We start from the raw sequence: 19,563 nt of genomic DNA, 5'->3' as shown, positions 1-19,563 counted from the left end.
ATAAATTCCAGAACTCTTCATGCAGCTCTAAGTTTATTGCCATAAGACTGTTGTGTGTGTTTTCATTTTCAGCTGTAACATTCTCTCTCTCTCTTTCTCTCTCTCTCTCTTTTTTTTTTTGCCTTTTCAAGTCTCAGGTCCTCGAGGTTTCTTTTCCTCTTTCTCACATCATAACTGACAGTGCAAGTTGGCGCATATCCTCCCATCCCAAAGCATACACGTTAGCCATCCCAGAACATTAAGACTACGGAGGTGCCTCGATGTTGGATGGTGAAGCTAGACTGTAGTTGCAACTACAGCAACATTTCTATAGACCAAAGTTACACGCATGTTCATGGTATGGGCCAAAAGAGAGAAAAATGTGTGATGGGTCTCCTCTAAAAACACAGGGCTGCCCACACCAACGTGGTGGATTTCAGGATGCCACGTTCCCTTGTGAAAGAGATTTTGTCATTTCAGTATGTACAAAGTAGGTCTGGAGGTCTCCTTTTCCTTTGACGTTAATTATGCCTCGGCAGGTACAAATGTAGCCCAGGGTTTGTAAAATCTTACTAGTTTCTTCTGTGACCTGAAATGCAAGGAAAGAAAGATAAACCTAGGTGCACGCATATATAACACCAGGTATCTAACTGTATTGGGAATAGCAGGGAAAATACGGAAAAGGCTTTCCTTCGAATCGTTGCTGGCTTCACCTAAAAGAGGGAAAAAACCCTATAGAGGAGGGGTGGGATCCTGCAGATGTAGCACTAACAGCCATGCCCCTTCCAACCTCACCAGTTGCCTTCCTGCCAATGCGAGAGGCCTCTTGGACAGAAGGAAGGTGCCTTGCTCTGGGGGAAGGCATTGCCATTACTGGAACGGAGCTACAGGATCCAACCCAGGTTTTCTCTTGCCTCCAGTGTGAGACCCAGTGTGGTATAGTGGTTAGGAGCGGCGGACTCTAATCTGGAGAACGGAGTTTGATTCCCCAATCCTCCACATGAGTGGCAAACTCTAATCTGGTGAACTGGTTTGGTTTGCCTACTCCTACACATGAAGGCTGCTGGGTGACCTTGGGCTAGTCCCAGTTCTCTGAACTTTCTCAGCCCCACCTACCTCACAAGGTGCCTGTTGGGGGGAGGGGGGAGGAAAAGTGATTGTAAACCGCTTTGAGATTCCTTAAAGGAAGAGAAAAGCAGGGTATAAAAACCAACTCTTCTTCTTCTTCCACTGAGTGGAGCCAGCAAGGGTATAAGAGAAAATCATATATTCATGGAAGTTGGCCATATCATGTTCCACAGGTCAAGATGTGCTCCTCAAAAAAAGTTATCCTTTGGGATTAATGAAACAAGCATTCCCAATATTAATCTTTAGGCTAATTAGGAACACTTATAAAGACTAACATAAGTAAAGCTTTTTATGATGAGGAATTGACCCTAGCAGGTGAGTTTTCTATGTGTGTTAACCAAGGAAGCACTAACTCCAAATGTTTATTTTCAGAATACTTGGTGAGCTACTTTCCCATTGGCACAAGGCCCTGCATTTTGGCCTACCATTGGTTTTCAATTGTTAGCTGCATGGTAAGGACTCTGGCAGTGACAAGCTTCATGTTCTATAAGGGTGGCTGGGAAAAAGAGATGATATTGTTTTTATCACCATCATTTTAATATTTTCCTCTACAGATGTGACTGAAAGGCACGTCAGAGATAAGCGAGGCCCCCTGACCAGCCTCCTGTCCTTGTTTCTTTTTCCTCTGCAAATGCGGCTGTCTGTTTCTCATCGCCCTGTACCAAAGGTGTGGGCGGCAAGAAGGTCACCAGGAAAGGAAGCCGTACCTGGATTTTATCTAAGACGCCCGTGCTGTCCATCCTGCTAGCCACATTGACGGTATTGCCCCAGATGTCGTATTGTGGTTTCTGAGCCCCAATGACCCCCGCAATGACCGGCCCGTGGTTAATGCCTGGGGGGAAAGGGTACATTCAATTACTTGGTGTTACACAAAGGGACTTATGAAGTTCTATGTATAAAATCAAATTATTTCTTTCAAGTAACGGTTTCCTTCTTGTCCCGATGTCCTGGAAGACTTTTCAGTGGTTTTGTTTAACAGGATCCAACAGTTTTCTGAAAGGAAGAGGCTTCTGACTGAAAATACAACAGTATTAGGAAGAATATGCAGGCAACCCATGGGGGGGTATTTCTGCAGCAGCTGGGAGCAGTGCACCCACGCCGCCTCCTCAGAGGCTTCCCAGCCACCATGGAGATAGGAAAAAAAAATTAAAAAATACAAAAAAATACAAACAAAGGAAAAGATGCCCCATTGAGATCAGCGAGGCTACGACACCAAAAAAGGTGTCATAGTGATGCTACTGTGCAAGGGGTGTTCCGGGGGCCAAAAGGCATCTCCGCCCCCAGGAATGCCCCCTCACACCAGTGCAGGCTTGCCCTTCCGGGAAACCCTTGCTGGCGTGCCTGTGCTGCTGGCAGGGGCTGGGGACTCCCGGATGCTGGCATGTTTGCCTCCGTGCCAGAGTAGATGCCACCTTATTCTGGTGCCACCTACACCACGCCACGTCACGCTGGCTCCTAAGGAGCTTCGGCTCCCCCCTTCAGGAATGGGCTCACGATGAAGTAGTACGAGAGCAGTGCAAATAAAGAAATGTAAAATACTGTCCCATGGCTTTATATTTAGACAGAAAACACACACACACACACATATATATTTACCAAGCTTTCACCACAAGGTGGCAATATTGATCCACATGAGGGGGATCAGCAGGCAGGCTAAATAGGCGTTTAGTACTCAAAGTGAATTCAAAGGAATAACTGTCCTATTAAACATCAAGTATTTCAGATGCGTTTATGAGATGAATTTATTCATTGCTTACATTTCATGCCTCTGAAATTCACAGTGCAGAATATCTGGCATCACTAAAAGGAAATTAAAATCTTGGCAACTATGAGCCTCTGTGAGTTATAAACACCTTAAAATTCCCCTCCTATGCTTTCTGCCGATAACACCGTATTTACCAAAAGAAAAAGAATGAAATAAGCAGCAAAACATAACTGACACTTCTATGTTTCTAAAAACAAATACTGGATGAAATAAACTAGTAATAATATCATAGAAGTTCATCTTTATCTGATTCAGAATACAATTTTGAGCACTAGTAATGTTCACCTTCATTTCAAAGTCAGCATTACAGGCCCCCAAATTCTTCTCTGGCTTGGACTGTAATCCAGATCAAAGATAAAATCTCTGTGTTTTGCCTTACCATTTATGTCTGTTAGCACTTGTCTCCTTGCCTGATGGCTGCAAAGAAGACTTTTTGGACATATCCATCCCTTTCTAATACCTTAAATATATTTACAGCAGCAGCTGTGGTACCAGGGAATTTAGGAAAAAAAAATTTCAAGCCATCTGTGTCCTTATTTATGGAATCAGACACTGGAAACTATATGTCCCAGGGTTCCTTCAAGGACCCTGGGGAGTGAAGCTCTCAGATCGATGCCTCCACAAAAAAGACCATCACCATAACCACCAAGTGTGGGAAGGGGATGGAGTGGGCCAGCGGCACAGGGCAGCCAGCGTTCAGTGGACTGTGGAGGGCTGGCTTCAGACTGTATCACATTCCAGATGATGCCCCTGGGAATACAAGAGGATCTACATTTTGGAATTGTGCTGGGCTGAATTCTATTGAGCTGGGGTGTGTGTGTGTGTCATGAAGCTGCCTTGTACTGAATCAGGCCATTGGTCCATCAAGGTCAATCTTGGGTACTCAGACTGGCAGCTGCTCTCAAGAAGAGGTACTTTTAACTGGAGTTGTCGGGGATTGAACCTGGGATCTTCTGCATGCCAAGATAGATGCTCTATCACTGAGCCGCAGCCTGTTCCCTCACTACATGCTTACCCTTTCATTAGAAAACTGACAAGAGCATCTTTCTGTACTAACATAATGATTCATGCTTTTCTCAGCCTCTCTCCACTTGTGATGTACTTCTAGAAACTCTTCTATGACCTTTTAAACTACTACTGGTGTGGATCCAACCAACTTTTCTGCCGATGAAGAAAGAGAGGGAGGGTCCCATATGACCACCCAGAAAGGTTATGCTGGGTTCAAGGGATCCACATGGACAAAAGTCATGTGAGACAGGGACTGTAGTAAGAAGGGGAGTTGGAGTGGGTGAAATTGAGTGATAAAGTGTTGGCAGAGTGATTGCAGAATACAGCCACACAAACGGATTAAAGTGTAGAGAAAGCTTTATTCAGGAACTAACCTACTTGATAGTGCAGAGTAGATAGATTCCTAGCAACATCACCAGCTGAAAGAAAGAGTTGTGTTGTGTGGAACTTCCAAGAAGAAGGAAGGTATCACCCCAACAGAAGCAATTTGGATACAGATGAAGAATGACACTTATCAGGAAAGAAAGATGCTGACTACACTATCCTATTTGACCAGCCTTTCCTCTTGCTGCTCTTTTCAGGGTTCTTTTTGTCTTCTTAGAATCATAAAAGTTGGAAGGGACCACCAGGGTCATCTAGTCCAACCCCCTGCACAATGCAGGAAATTCTAAACTATCTTCCCCTCCACACCTCCAGCGACCCCTAGTCCATGCCCAGAAGATGGCCAAGGTGCCCTCTCATGATCTGCCTAAGGTCATAGAATCAGCATTGCTGACAGATGGCCATCTAGCCTCTGCTTAAAACCTCCAGGGAAGGAGAGCTTACCACCTCCCAAGGAAACCTGTTCTACTGAGGAACTGCTCTAGGTGTTAGAAAATTCTTCCTAATGTCTAGATAGAAACTCTTTTGATTTAATTTCAACCCGTTAGTTCTGGTCCGACCTTCTTTGTAAACCCGACATTGCTTACTCCAACAGAAAAGCTGGTTGGATCCATCCCACTAATTAAGTATTTTAAACCTCTGTGCACTTTTTTGTTATTTTCCTCTATACCTTTATATAGTGATGAGCCCTCCTGGACCGTACAATTGTTGTTGTGATGTGTTGTGGTTGTTGGGGGGGGGGGATTAGATATCTTTGTATCAACGCAGGATACTGTAATAAAGTGGACTGAAATTGGTAAGACAATATAAAAAAAAAAGATGGATTGTGTCTCCTATAATGATTTGCGTTTCGTGCCACTTACCTACTCTAAGTTTGAAGTCATTGAAGGAATGTTTATTTATGACGTCCAGTTTTGCTCCAAGGGCAAACGCAAACTCCACCAGAGTTCCAATATGCGTGTATTGTCGTTCTGTCTCCTGAATACAAACATCCACACACAGAGAAACATGGAGGCAAAACCAATAAGGTAACTACAATTTCAAACTGTTTTTGCCAAATCTGTTCTCTGAAAAACCCTTATGAATATTGCAACCTGCTGCACACTTGCTGGGGAAAAGGAGACTTGGAACGTCAACAGCACCCTCCAGAAAGCTGCAACACTAAGCTTGCAATTCCGTGCCTGCTTGCTTTGCCATGGGAGCCACTGAATTCTGCAGGACCTGCTTCGAAGATTAGGCTGTACATTATTCTATTCATGTTGGGTCAGCATGAACCCAAGCCACAGATCTGTTTTACATTAAATATACAATGCTGTAGGTATCTATGGCTGGCACTGAGCCAGACATTCAAGGCTAGTTTTGAGTGCTTGACAGCAGTTGGGTATGATGCTCCATCTACACATGATGAAATCTTTGTGGAAAAAATATTTCTACCCCGCACACAATGGGGCTTTGGTGCCTCCTAGATACACACCTGCTCTTTTCTGCTTGCAACCAAAACAGGCAGGGAAATTAGGCTTAACCCCCCAATGCTGTTTTCACATTTGCAGACCACCCTGTGGATCAACTACTGACTCTGTTGTAAGAAGCACAGCAGACAGCAGCTCCGCAGAGTCACAAACAGAAAAGAGCCAGTGTGCGTCTGAGAGGCAGAACATTCATTCCCATTGTGTATGTGATGCAAAGTCCTCATGTTGTTCCCCAACAAAGTTGAGGGCTTTGTAATGTGTAGATGGAGCCTGAAACTTGCTCCCGAGGTCTAAGACCTGCCACTTTTCTAGAAAGCACATACTGTTCACTAACCCTTAGGTCCACCCACCCCACTGGCTTTCCAAATGCAGCAGGGACAATGGATTGCGCTGGGTCCAGAATGGAGTTCGCCAGGCTCTTGCGGCAGCAGCAGGCCTAATGACACATGATGTTTTCCCCAAGGATGTCCTCGGGCTGGGCAGAGAGGCATGCTCTGGAGGTCCACAGTGCAGGGAGAGATGGGACTTACACCTCCCACATTCTGTTTTTCCTATTGTGGAGTTGTAACAGGTGGCTCACGAGTACACATGCAACCTACACCGGGGTGGGAAGACCGCATGAGGGGGAGGTCAAAGCCCCCTGATCTAAATTGGGCTTGCGTTAAACATTACAACACACCTCTCCATCTGACCAAGAAATATCCCCAGGGAAGATGTAATATTCCCAGGGAAGAGGGCCAGTGTGGTGTAGTGAATAAGAGCGGTGGTTTGGAGCGCCTGAGGCTAATCTGGAGAATTGGGTTTGATTCCCCGCTCCTCCACACGAAGCCAGCTGGGTGACCTTGGGCTAGTCACAGCTCTGATAGAGCTCTCTCAGCCCCAACTACCTCACAGGCTCTCTGCTGTGGGGAAGGGATTGGAAGCTGGTTTGATTCTCCCTTAAGTGGTAGAGAAAGTCAGCATATAAAAACCAACTCTTCTTCCTCTTCTTCTTTGTCGTTAGGACCTCTCTCTTGGGCCTGGGGCAGCCGACCCAGCTTGCTACTTGCACACATTTGTACGAGCAGCACACCAGCTCTGCAGAAGCAGTGATGCCCATTTTATTAAAACACGGTTGTGATGTAGGGAGAAACCCTTCAGTTGCAGGTATCTGTGACTCCTGACCAGAGAAGCTCTGCCTTATAGCTGCTGTCTATCATCTCTTAAGAACATAAGAAAAGCCCTGCTGGATCAGACCAAGGCCCATCAAGTCCAGCAGTCTGTTCACACAGTGGCCAACCAGGTGCCTCTAGGAAGCCCCCAAACAAGACGACTGCAGCAGCACCATTCTGCCTGTGTTCCACAGCACCTAAGATAATAGGCATGTTCCTCTGATCTTGGAGAGAATAGGTATGCATCATGACTAGTATTCATTTTAACTAGTACCCATGAATACTCCTCTCCTTCATGAACATGTCCACTCCCCACTTGAAGCCTTCCAAGTTGGCAGCCATCACCCACATTTTGAGGCAGGGAGTTCCACAATTTAACTATGCATTGTGTGAAAAAATACTTCCTTTTATCTGTTTTGAGTCTCTCACCCTCCAGGTTCAGCAGATGAACCCGCGTTCTAGTATTATGGGAGAGGGAGAAAAACTTCTCCCTCTCCACTCTCTCCAAACCATGCATAATTTTATAGACCTCTATCATGTCTCCCCTCAGCCGCCTTCTTTCCAAGCTAAACAGCCCTAAGCATCTTAACCGCTCCCTATAGGGCAGTTGCTCTAGTCCCCTAATCATTTTGGTTGCTCTTTTCTGCACCTTCTCAAGCTTTGCATATCCTTTTTTAGGTGTGGTGACCAGAACTGTACACAGTATTCCAAGTGTGGTCTCACCATAGATTTGTACAAGGTAGTATGATATCAGCAGTTTTATTCTCAATTCCTTGTCTAATTATGGCCAGCATGGAATTTGCCTTTTTTTACAGCAGCCGCACACTGGGTTGACTCTTCACCGAGCTATCCACTACCACCCCAAGATTCCTTTCTTGGTCTGTCGCTGCCAGCACAGATCCCTTCAGTGTATATGTGAAGTTGGGATTTTTTGCCCCAATATGCAACACTTTACACTTGCTCAAATTGAATCTCATTTGCCATTTTAATGCCCATTCTTCCAGTTTGTAGAGATCCTTTTGGAGCTCTTCACAGTCTGATTTTGTTTTAACCACCCTAAATAATTTGGTGTCATCATAAGCCACTCTGAGCTTCAGCAATAAAATAAATCAAGCAGGACTGGATTATTTCAGCGGCATGTAAGTCATGAGTGCAAATCTTCAAGAGCACTTAACAGGCATAAAATCAGTTCTCTCTAGAGGTATGCATTTGGATGTTTCCAGGCTGATAACATACCTGAAATTATTTATTTCATTCTGGCTTGGCAATATCTGGAATAGCAAAAGGCATTCCCTAAATTTTGGGATTCCTGAAATATGTGTCCTGAAATTTGTGGTTTTTGGATTATTTTGACTTCCATTGGCATCAATGGAAGTCCAGACACCAGGTCTACCAATACTGCTTTCAATGAACAGTAGACCTGGCCTTTGGAGTCCAGAAGCCAGGTCTACCACCCAATGAAAAAAGTGGCCGTAGAACGGCCTCCAATTAGACGCCAGGTCCAGTGACTTCTGTTATAACCAAACCTGAAAATATTTACCTGAAATTGATTCCTGAAAGGGTATTAATATGCCTGAAATTTTAGGGTAACAGTAATCATGCCCTTTCTGAAATACTGAAAAAAAGTTTAAATGAAAATGTTTTAAGTCCACACCCATCGCTCTTTCTGGGGGGCGGGGAGAGATGCACAGCAGTATTTTCTCAACTGAAACTTTAGCAGCCTTTCCACGTGCCCCGTGGTGCAGAGTGGTAAACTGCAGTCAAAGCTCTGTTCACAACTTGAGTTCGATCCCGACGGAAGTATGTTTCAGGTAGCCGGCTCAAGGTTGACTAAGCCTTACATCCTTCTGAGGTGGGAAAAATGAGTACCCAGCTTGCTAGGGGGAAAGTGTAGATGACTGTGGGAAGGCAATGGCAAACCACCCTGTAAACACAGTCTGCCTAGTAAACGTTGGGATGTGACATCACCCCATGGGTCAGGAATGACCCGGTGCTTGCACAGGGGACTACCTTTACCTTCTTTTCATGTGCATTCTAAATGTGCTGTAGCAGTTCTAAAAATAAAAGTCATTCTAGGACAGAAAAGTGCTTGAGATAAAAGACATATTCAGAGTTAAGAAATCAACATGTTAATTTTGTATTGGACAGAACAGTATTTAATTGTATTTTAAAAAATAATGAAGTTGGACAAAAAGTAGTAGTAGAAGAAGAGTTGCTTTTTATATGCTGACTTTCTCTACCACTTAAGGGAGACTCAAACCGGCTTACAATCACCTTCCCTTCCCCGCCCCACAACAGACACCCTGTGAGGTAGGTGAGGCTGAGAGAGTGTGACTAGCCCAAGGTCATCCAGCTGGCTTTATGTGTAGGAGTGGGGAAGCCAACCCAATTCCCCAGATTAGTGTCCGCCGCTCATGTGGAGGAGTGGGGGATCAAACCCGGTTCTCCAGATCAGAATCTCCCTATCAGAATCCACTGCTCCGAGCCACCGCTCTTAACCACTACACCATGCTGGCAAAAAGGAAATATTTGCCGGAATAAGTTTAGCAGAGAACCAAAACAGCACAGAAACAATATATGCAATGCTTAATTTTATAAGTGAATAAAGTACAAAAGTGACAATAAATATATACAATATAATATATATTCATTGTCACTTTTGCACTTTATTCACTTATAAAATTAAGCATTGCATATATTGTTTCTGTGCTGTTTTGGTTCTCCAATACTTCTACAGCACTGAGCCTTTGTTTTTTCCATGGAATAAGTTTAGCAACATGGCTTGACAGGAGAGAGAGAGTCACACCTGACCAAGCAAACATGGGGCTCCCAATCCCACATTTTCCTTGTAATGATATTCTGGGGAACAATGTTTTGGGGAAGAATCAGGGGGATAGGACTGTAAGCACTTGTCCCCGTAGTAATCCCATAAACAACATCCACAGACGAGTAATCCAAAAGAGAGTTGATTTATTAGAAAACCTACAGGTATACAGAGCTAACAGGTAAATTGGCTTGAATGAGAACTAAAGGCACGGCCTAAGGCCTATATGGAAGAGCATTGGTCATATCAGATAGTGATGGCAGCCATGGCAACCACCCTCCCAACGAGGGCAGTTCCCACAGAGTTAGCAAAAGGATATTGTCGAAGGCTTTCACGGTCAGAGTTCATTGGTTCTTGTAGGTTATCCGGGCTGTGTAACCGTGGTCTTGGAATTTTCTTTCCTGACGTTTCGCCAGCAACTGTGGCAGGCATCTTCAGAGTAGTAACACTGAAGGACAGTGTCTCTCAGTGTCAAGGGTGTAGAAAGAGTAATATATAGTCAGAAAGGGGTTGGGTTTGAGCTGAGTATTGTCCTGCAAAAGTATTGTCCTGTAAGTATCAAGATAATGTGCTAATGAGGGTATGGTATGTTAATATGGAACCATTGTATCCTGAAGTGATCTGTTAATGTGTGTAATCCAAAACTAATCTGTATGGCTATTGTTGAATGTTGTCTTTGTCTGGAGGTTTTTCAGGGCAGGAAGCCAAGCCTTATTCATTCTTAAACTCTCCTCTTTTCTGTTAAAGTTGTGCTGATGTTTGTGAATTTCAATGGCTTCTCTGTGCAATCTGACAAAATAGTTGGTAGAATTGTCCAGTCTTTCAGTGTCTTGGAATAAGACCCTGTGTCCTGTTTGTGTCAGTCCATGTTCAGCCACTGCTGATTTCTCAGGTTGGCCAAGTCTGCAGTATCTTTCATGTTCTTTTATCCTTGTTTGTATGCTGCGTTTTGTGGTCCCGATGTAAACTTCTCCACAGCTGCAAGGTATACGATATACTCCTGCAGAGGTGAGGGGGTCTCTTTTGTCTTTTGCTGATCGTAGCATTTGTTGTATTTTCTTGGTGGGTTTAAACACTGTTTGTAGGTTATGTTTTTTCAAAAGTTTCTCCATCCTATCAGTGACTCCTTTAATAAATGGCAAGAATACCTTTCCTATGGGAGACTGTTTTTCTTGAGTTTTCTGATTTTTGTTTGGTTCAATGGCCCTTCTGATTTCATTCTTGGAGTAGCCGTTTGCTAGCATACAAACAAGGATAAAAGAACATGAAAGATACTGCAGACTTGGCCAACCTGAGAAATCAGCAGTGGCTGAACATGGACTGACACAAACAGGACACAGGGTCTTATTCCAAGACACTGAAAGAATGGACAATTCTACCAACTATTTTGTCAGATTGCACAGAGAAGCCATTGAAATTCATAAACATCAGCACAACTTTAACAGAAAAGAAGAGAGTTTAAGAATGAATAAGGCTTGGCTTCCTGCCCTGAAAAACCTCCAGACAAAGACAACATTCAACAATAGCCATACAGATTAGTTTTGGATTACACACATTAACAGATCACTTCAGGATACAATGGTTCCATATTAACATACCATACCCTCATTAGCACATTATCTTGATACTTACAGGACAATACTTTTGCAGGACAATACTCAGCTCAAACCCAACCCCTTTCTGACTATATATTACTCTTTCTACACCCTTGACACTGAGAGACTGTCCTTCAGTGTTACTACTCTGAAGATGCCTGCCACAGTTGCTGGCGAAACGTCAGGAAAGAAAATTCCAAGACCACGGTTACACAGCCCGGATAACCTACAAGAACCAATTAGCAAAAGGAATTTGACAGTTAACAGGCCCGGCCTTGGGGCGCACCTGGTGAAACCAAAACACGCTCAGTCTGGCGGTCTCGGCAGAGAGCAGGCTTGACAAGGACACTTGTTCTCTCCCTGTCCACTGATTTCCCCCTGCAAGAGTCCCCTTATTGTTTTTAGCCTATTTCCCCCCAACTGACCTCCAAGACCAAAAGTCTAAATGGGAAGAGGATGATCCGGGTGCATTTGCAGGGAAATGTGGGTAGGTGCAGGGTGGATTATGCACTCCATTCTCCCATCCTTGACTCCACCCTACACATTCCTCCCCACTTACCTCCCTATTTATGTCACCTTCACAAACGGTAGTTTGTTAACATACAGAAAGTGCGAACAGTATTTTTTATAACATTTTCAAACTCTTAATACATCGCTGGGAATACAAGTGCGGTAACGCCCTAGTCTTACAAAGGAAGTGACTCAGCAGTCCAGCTGCTCACTGTTCCCAAATGGCTCTTTGGACCCTGGACTAAAATCAGCAACAAGATCCCTACAAACTGTATAAAACTGTGATGTACCTGGCTGTGTTCTTGGCTGGGCATTGCACTTAACCCTGTGGCTGCCATGTAAGTGCTCCCAATGGTCTTGATCTTTTCCACACCACTAAATTTGGGTTTAGACAGCAGCTGTAAGGAAAGAAGGCAATCAGGTATCTGGCAGATACACAGTACACACACACACAAAACTAATACACAATTCTCAGCATTTTTGCTTTGTGCAAGATCTTGTGCAATCAGGTTCTGTAACCCTTCAGTATATAGGGAGGAATGCACTCGGTGCTGCATTAGACCTTGAGGAAGCAGAACTGCATTTATGTTTCTACTTGTGCGTTGCTGGATCCAAGCCCTCCAGAAGCAGGTTAAAGCCGATTACAGCAGTGCTTTCAAACAACTGGAACCCTTTTAGGATTACTCTCCCCCCTCCACAAGTTCTGTCTCAATTTGTATATACCGTATTTTTCCATGTATACGACGACATTTTTTCTTTAAAATTTAGCCCCAAAATTAGGGGGTTGTCTTATACACAGAAGCTGGCTGTTGCTGCCGCCCCCACCTGTGATGGGCGGGGAAACACTTTTTCCCTGCTCGTTCTCTTCTCCGCCCGTCAGCTGTAGGGCGGGGAAGAGAGCGAATGGAAGAGTCCTGTTGCCTTGCAGAATTACGCCAGTCTAATCCCATTGAAATGAATGGATTTAGACTGGAGTAACTCTCCTTAGGATTGTACTGTAAATGTAGGAATCTCACATCAGAATACTGAAAAAGCTTATATTTCATTTGATCAGGTTTAGTATTTATAAATATATAGACTTCCTGAGCAACCAGCTGCATTTTCATGGTCATTTCACACACTGTGCAGAGGCAAACCCAAACTTGCTAGTGAGCCTTTCAGAGTATCCTCTGCCAGCTCACTCTGTTTGATCCAGCCACTGGGAGGTTCGGCAATATAAGACGGGAAAATTGGAAAGGGGGCAGTTTCCAGTTTCCCCCTCCTGAAAGTTCCTTGCAGGTCCCCAGTTTGTTTACTGTAGCAGCTATGGTTTTAAAAAAAGACTTCATGGTCCTGGATACAGGTTAGTGATAGGACTTTCATGCTCAGTGGAGCATGCAGACAGAATTTGATGTGAATCTGGCCAGACAATAACCATGGTGAATTTGAAAGGTTTTCTGCTTTGAAGTTTCATATTCATTACATTTGTGGCAGCTCAGGTTAGTTGCATTTCAGGGTGAAAATAATATTTCATGTAGCCCTGCAAGATATACCATTTTTTTCTGTCTATAAGACGTCCCCGTGCATAAGACGCCCCCTATTTTTTTAACCTAAAATTAAGAAAAAGTAGGGGTCGTCTTATACATGGGGGCGTCTTATAGGGCGAAAGAGTCCTGTCGCCCTGGCTTTCAAACCAGTAGCCGCCCACCCAGCCCAACAGCTGACGGGCGGGGCGGCGGCGACCGTTTTGAACGCCAGACGCTGGTCTGCCAGGGCCACCGGCCTCTTTCCCTGCTTGCTCTCTTCTCCGCCCATCAGCTGTTGGGCGGAGAAGAGAGCGAGCAGAAGAGTCCTGTCACCCTGGCCGGCCAGCATCTGGCGTTCAAACCGGTCACCACCCACCCAGTCAGGTGCTAATGGCTCAATACCAGACATTCTCAGAAATATTATAAATTTTAGATAATATACAAGCCACGGGTTTTAAGTTCACCGATTTCAATGAGATTATTATTCATATGTTGGATTGTGGTCCTAACATGAGCAGCATTTGTACCACAACATAACCTTGTATTTTAGCCAATGACACAGGGTACTTACATCGTCAAAGTCAGCGATGATCTCGTTTAGAAGCCTGAGACATTCTAAACCCTCTTTGTTCACATCAGATTCTGTGTAAAACTCTTTGAAATCCGGAATGGAGGCAAACATAACACAAACACAGTCATACGACTGATGGTATAAATCCTGTTCAACAGAGAAAGGTAAGAGTTCTCAATGGAAGGAATTCATAAAATATGGCACAGATGAGGGAAGCAAGAAAAAGGAAAAAGAGTTGGTTTTAATACCCTGCTTTCCTCTACCTTTAAGGAGTCTCAAGGTGGCTTACAATCGCCTTCCCTTCCCCTCCCAACAGACACCTTGTGAGATAGGTGGGGCTGAAAGAGTTCGGAGAGCTGTGACTAGCCCAAGGTCACCCAGCAGCCTTCATGTGTAGGAGTGGGGAAACAAACCCGGTTCTCCAGATTAGAGTCCGCCGCTCTTAACTACTGCACCACGCTGGCTAAAGAAGTAACTGGAAGATGCCTTTACAGCAACAGATAACAAATACACCCTTTCCCTCTAGCCCTTTCTACTATTTCTTGTTTGATTTATGCTTCACATGACTCTTTCTCCCTTTAAGTTGCAAGCACTGCTAGGCTGAGCGCTCTCTTGGGGTCTTCCAGATTTATACCACTTTATCAAAAAACATTTTGTGATTTGTTTATCATAAGTAGAAGCATTAACGCTATCTACTGACATTCAATTGAAATTTAATCTGTGGCATATGTTCACAACCCTACATATATTCCATATACAAGTTGGTGATGTTTGGGAGACACATTAGCAAAGCAGGTAACAAAATCTTGAATCCTTACACCTGTCCAAACCCCATGTCCATCTCAAGGCAAAAGTGTGTTTCCCCCATTCACTTTATTGGAAGAGGCAGCTCCAAGAGCACAACCCTTGGCACGGGCCATCCTTTGAAGTGGACTGGCTCAGAGAGCTTGCAAAGCATAGATGGGTGCAACTGAGAGACCTCTGCAGTCAGCCGAATGGTATGCGCAGTTAGCCACAACAATGCAATGGAAAGTCAACCCCACCAGCCATGGTGTGTAGTATGACACTGAGGAGTAGTGGCCATTTGGCCTGATAGTGATTGTCCACAGACCTACTTCAATGCCAATTTCATGTTGTCTCTTAAGCAATTACTGCAAAGGCAACTCTATTGTTAAGCAGATTGCTTGCTAATGATTAGGATATAGTCTGTTTGGTTAATAGGTAGGAGCTGTTTCCTTAATAGGTGTGAAGGACAGAGTCTGAGATTACTGTTCTGATAGTATGTGTGTCTAGAAAAGCAGTTTCAAATTATAATGTACTTAACAGAAAAGATACAGGTCTGACTTCTGCAACTGGTTTACAAGAAGAGTCTCAATGTTGATGTATTTCCTAAGCCTGATGTTTGCCTTGAAGAATTGATGCTACACTCGAGGTTGGCACTGCCTTCCTGGTAGGTGCGTGTTCTTCCATGCTCACCTTATATATTTGCAAACAAGCAGAAGTTTTGAAAGGCACTGCAAGTCTCAAATGATCTTTCATTCAAAATCTGTAGCATTGCCCCTGGTATTTCTCACAGCTGGGCAAAGCAGGGAATGTGTAACACCATTGGATATATCAGACAAAATGTGTTGCAGTCCACCTCTCTCATGCATTTCAGAATCAGAAATGAAGACAAGCTGTTCCACCAATTCGCACTTCCAGTGTAGACAGGACGCTGATCCTGGACTGAGCAAAATGGCTTCCGAAAGTGTGCATCTTCCCTGGTTAGTTTCATGGCGGAAAGCAGGAAATTAAACATGGTGAGGACCCACCTCATTCTTCAAGTTCCTCGCCAGAAAATGTTCTGCCACGTGGGCGGGCAGCACATTTTCCAGAAGCAGTCGGTTCAAATTCTCCATGGTCTCAATCTCCTCACGTTCTTTTTTGAACTTGTTCTTCCACAGGAAATCTAACCTACAGTAATATTCATTCTGTTACAAAGAGGACACAGAAGTAAAGAAACAATAGGCATCTTGTCCTACTAGATGGTTTTTTGAGAAAGAAAAAATAATAACAATTGCCCACTAGGGTACATATTCATCATGCTCTAGCTAAATCCCATAAGTACTTGATGTTGCCACAGATCCTTCACTTTGGTACCTCTTTCTCTCACCCTCTGTCTTGGAAACTGAGAACAGCTCTCCTCCATCAGTGATCTGCAGCTCAGATTATGAATTTTAGCTCATCAACAGTACAAAGCCTATACAGAAGGGATAAGATCAAAAGCATTTCTCTATAATCTCATCACTCTCCCTGGGAACAAAGACAGCTTTAGAGACCAATAAACGTTTTCCTTCACCTAGCTCCTGATCATTAATCGGGTCCTTTCATTCATCAATCAAGCTTCATTTACATGCAAGGTATACATGAACATTCCTGCCAAACAAGTCCCAGATTCCTCTTAGCATTCTCAAATAAAAAGTTCTCCAGTCACACTAAATCCATTCATGCCAGTTGAACATCCCCCCAAACCTCAGCTCCATGAGGTAATGAAGACTGCCTCCAACACACTTCCTCTTTGCCCTGAGACTCCCCTTCTCTTTACTTATTAGGAAATGCAAGTGGGGACCCGCAAGAAACTTGTGCTGGCTTTGCAGTCACTTCCTGAATGACGGTTCAGCGTGAAAAACTCAAAAAAATATGCAGGGCACTTCAGCCTGGAAAGTGCCGCTAATTACAAACGATAAATGGCCATAGTAACTCTTCCTCTCTCTCTTTCACCCTCCCAAAATCTGTCAATCTTTCTCTCATTCTCCTCTTCCTTCAGCTGCTGTCACGGATGCTCTCTCCAGCTCTCTTTCTCCCCCAGTTCCTACTGTCACACTCTCTCACACACACTTTGTCTCTCTCTTTCTCCATCTACCCTCCCATCATTCTCTCTCTCCCCCCTACCTGCCGCTGATTACAATAGTTTCACATCTCCCCCACCACCACCCAAAGCACCACCGTGGAGAGGTAGCAAATGTGGGCGATGCTGGGACACGCCCCTGGCAGCGTCTGAAAATTATGCTTGTCAGTCAGGTTTCCAAGGTTGATCAAGCCCAGCACGACCTGCAGCCAGAGCCTCATTGTGGCATCCACACCCTGGTGCCAACACCTCGCCCAGCAGCCCGGCTGTTTCGCTGCCTCAATGGAGGTGGCACTTCTCCCGCCCACCTCCCTCCCAACACCTGACAATCTTTCTCCCATTCTCCCTCTCTCTCAGCTGCTGTCACTGATTCTCTTTATTTATTTATTTATTAAATAGTATCTCTCATGTTCTATCATGTTCACCCTGGGCCAAGGGTGGGCTCAGAGCGGCTTACAGAGGGGTATGTACATCTGGCTGTACATCTGGCCATATAAGAGGTGTGGAACAGGTGAGGTGATTAATATGCCATTAAAAACATTATGATGTTATGAGAACCTTATGAAAATCCTTGAGAAGGGTCATGGGGGCAATTTTTATAGAGAATCTTCTCATGCCAAAGAGTATATAAGGTTGCAAAAATTGTTTATTCTTTGGAGACATAGCCCGAGTCTTCCACAGTGGTGTGGTATGTATTTTCTATATTTTTATGCATATTTAAGAGCTGTATACTCTGTGCAATTTCTGTAATAGTCTGCTGTGACTCTGCCTAAGTTATATTTTGTCTTAATCTCTGGAGCTCGCTTTTAAAATATTGAAATAGCAATAAAAAGAATTTTATTTCAAGAAGTTGCCTCTCTACCTTACGAGACTTCTCTATTAAGGTCCCATGCTTGTCAATCAAGCATACATCCTATAGAGATAGCCCTCAGGTAACGGTGCAGAGACCCTTTCAAATCTTTAACCTGGATGGCTCATTTGGCAATAACCAGAGCCACAGTCTTAAGATCCATAGGGGCTATTTTGAAATTTTATTATACAAAAGGAGGATTCTTGATTGACCCAGCTCTGAAACTTTATCAAAGTAAGGCGATTCCCCAACTTTTGTATGGTTTAGAGGTTTGGAGTTGGAAGGATAGTCTGGTCACAAAGCTGGAAACTATCCAAAATCACTTCTTGAGGAGAATTCTAGCCTTACCCAGAGGTACCCCTGCAGCCCTGATGCGAGCAGGGTCTCAAAGGTCTTCTACTGCAGACCAACACAGCTACCCTCTGAAGCTGAAAACATAACAAGCATTCAAAGCAGAATTTCACTAGAAATCCAGAGGTTTCTATTGTGTATCACTAAGCACTGGAGAACTAGTATGGTGTAGTGGACAGACTGTCATAGAAAGATGCTGGGCGACCTGGGTTCAAATCCTTTCTACGATGGGAGATCGCTGGGTGACCTTGAGCTTGTCATAAATGCTCAGCTTGGCCTATCTTGCAGGGTGGTTGTGAGAAAAAGGAGGCGGGGAGAACAATGCTCTAAAAGCTGCTTTGAGTCCCAACTGGGGAGAAAAGCAGGATATAAATAAATAAAAGCTTCATAAATGCAGGAGCCAAGTTTATTTCCAATTTTGCAAACAGAGAAAAAAAATATCCACATAGGCATCAACATGCTGTATTGGAGCAGGCAGGGGGTTTTCTAACTGGGGGAAAGGTCCACCCTCCTCCTGGTCTTCCTTTATTTGTGTGTGTGTGTGTGTGTGTGTGTTGTACACAGGGGACTACCTTTACCTTTTTTATCTTTTTCAGCTTTTTTTGATGGTCTGCTTCTGGTTTGAGGACTATTTTATGGATAGTCATCATCATCATCATTATCACCTTTATTAGGTATTTATCACACCATAGTTATAAAACAGGATTACAAAAATCAATGAGTCTATAAAACATTAAAATAATATTAGCAGTGGTATCACCTAGGGCAGGGCTGGGGAATCTTTTTTCCGCCAAGGGCCATTTGGATATTTATAACATCATTTGCGGGCCATACAAAATTATTAACTTAAATATTAGCCAACCAAGCCCCAAGCAGGTAGCTGCCCCAGATCACACCCCCAGCGTGGGCAAGCAGGCAGGCATCCAACCAGTGGCGCACTCGCCCACCTGGTGGCACAGGATGGTCTGTTGCATCAGCTGGGCGTAGCCATCTAGCCACTCGCCAGAGTTGCTCCTGCTCTGCATGGTTTGGGCAGGATTCTACAGCCAGCTCCTGCTATCTCCGCCTGCAGGGGTGAAATGAGGACACACTAGCTAAAAACTCCCCCCCCCCCGCCGTGCATTCTGGCCCTGCCCCCTTTAACCCCTCCATTGTTGCCACTTCCCCCCCAGCCCTCTTGTAGCATAGAGGGAATACGTTTCTCCACAGCCCGGGTGGGAAAGGGTTAGTTTACACAGTTTCTTGGGCGGTCCTAGCAGCTCCATAGCTAACGACTCTTCTGCAAGGGGGAAAAAAGTTCCTTTTCTCGGCAAGACTAACTCACATCCACCTTGAATAGAGGCTATTCCTGTCCGCAGGAGGGGGTGGATCGCCAGTCTTAGATCCTGAGCTAGAGGAGTGTCAATATTACAAGGCTGTCAGATTAATTTGACAGGTGCAGGTTAGATCTGATGGATCTAGTAATGATGCAATCAGCCTGGAAAGTCCCTGGAGAGCTAGAGGGAGCTGGCCTGATCAGGTTATGACCAGGTGGCTGATGCAATACAGGAGCAATGTCAGAATGACTAAGCATCTACTGTGATTGGTGG

General features: G+C 44.4%; 1 protein-coding gene across 2 annotated transcripts in view; it reads right to left on the bottom strand.

Moving 5' to 3' along the window:
* Window positions 1-377: 377 nt before the first annotated feature.
* Window positions 378-19,563, bottom strand: part of ADCY2 (adenylate cyclase 2) — a 172,211-nt gene continuing 153,025 nt past the window's right edge. For both annotated transcript variants that reach the window (XM_056862975.1, XM_056862974.1), the window contains 6 exons: window positions 15,698-15,856; window positions 13,887-14,033; window positions 12,101-12,208; window positions 5,125-5,239; window positions 1,815-1,939; window positions 378-568 (listed from right to left, as the gene is read on the bottom strand). In XM_056862975.1, the coding sequence (XP_056718953.1) occupies window positions 416-568; window positions 1,815-1,939; window positions 5,125-5,239; window positions 12,101-12,208; window positions 13,887-14,033; window positions 15,698-15,856 (807 nt within the window). In that variant the 3' untranslated portion in view covers window positions 378-415. The remainder of the gene's footprint in view (window positions 569-1,814; window positions 1,940-5,124; window positions 5,240-12,100; window positions 12,209-13,886; window positions 14,034-15,697; window positions 15,857-19,563) is intronic.

Source organism: Euleptes europaea, chromosome 17 (genome assembly GCF_029931775.1).
Source record: "Euleptes europaea isolate rEulEur1 chromosome 17, rEulEur1.hap1, whole genome shotgun sequence".
Lineage (NCBI taxonomy): Eukaryota > Metazoa > Chordata > Lepidosauria > Squamata > Sphaerodactylidae > Euleptes > Euleptes europaea.
This window is presented reverse-complemented; position numbering and strand designations above follow the sequence as displayed.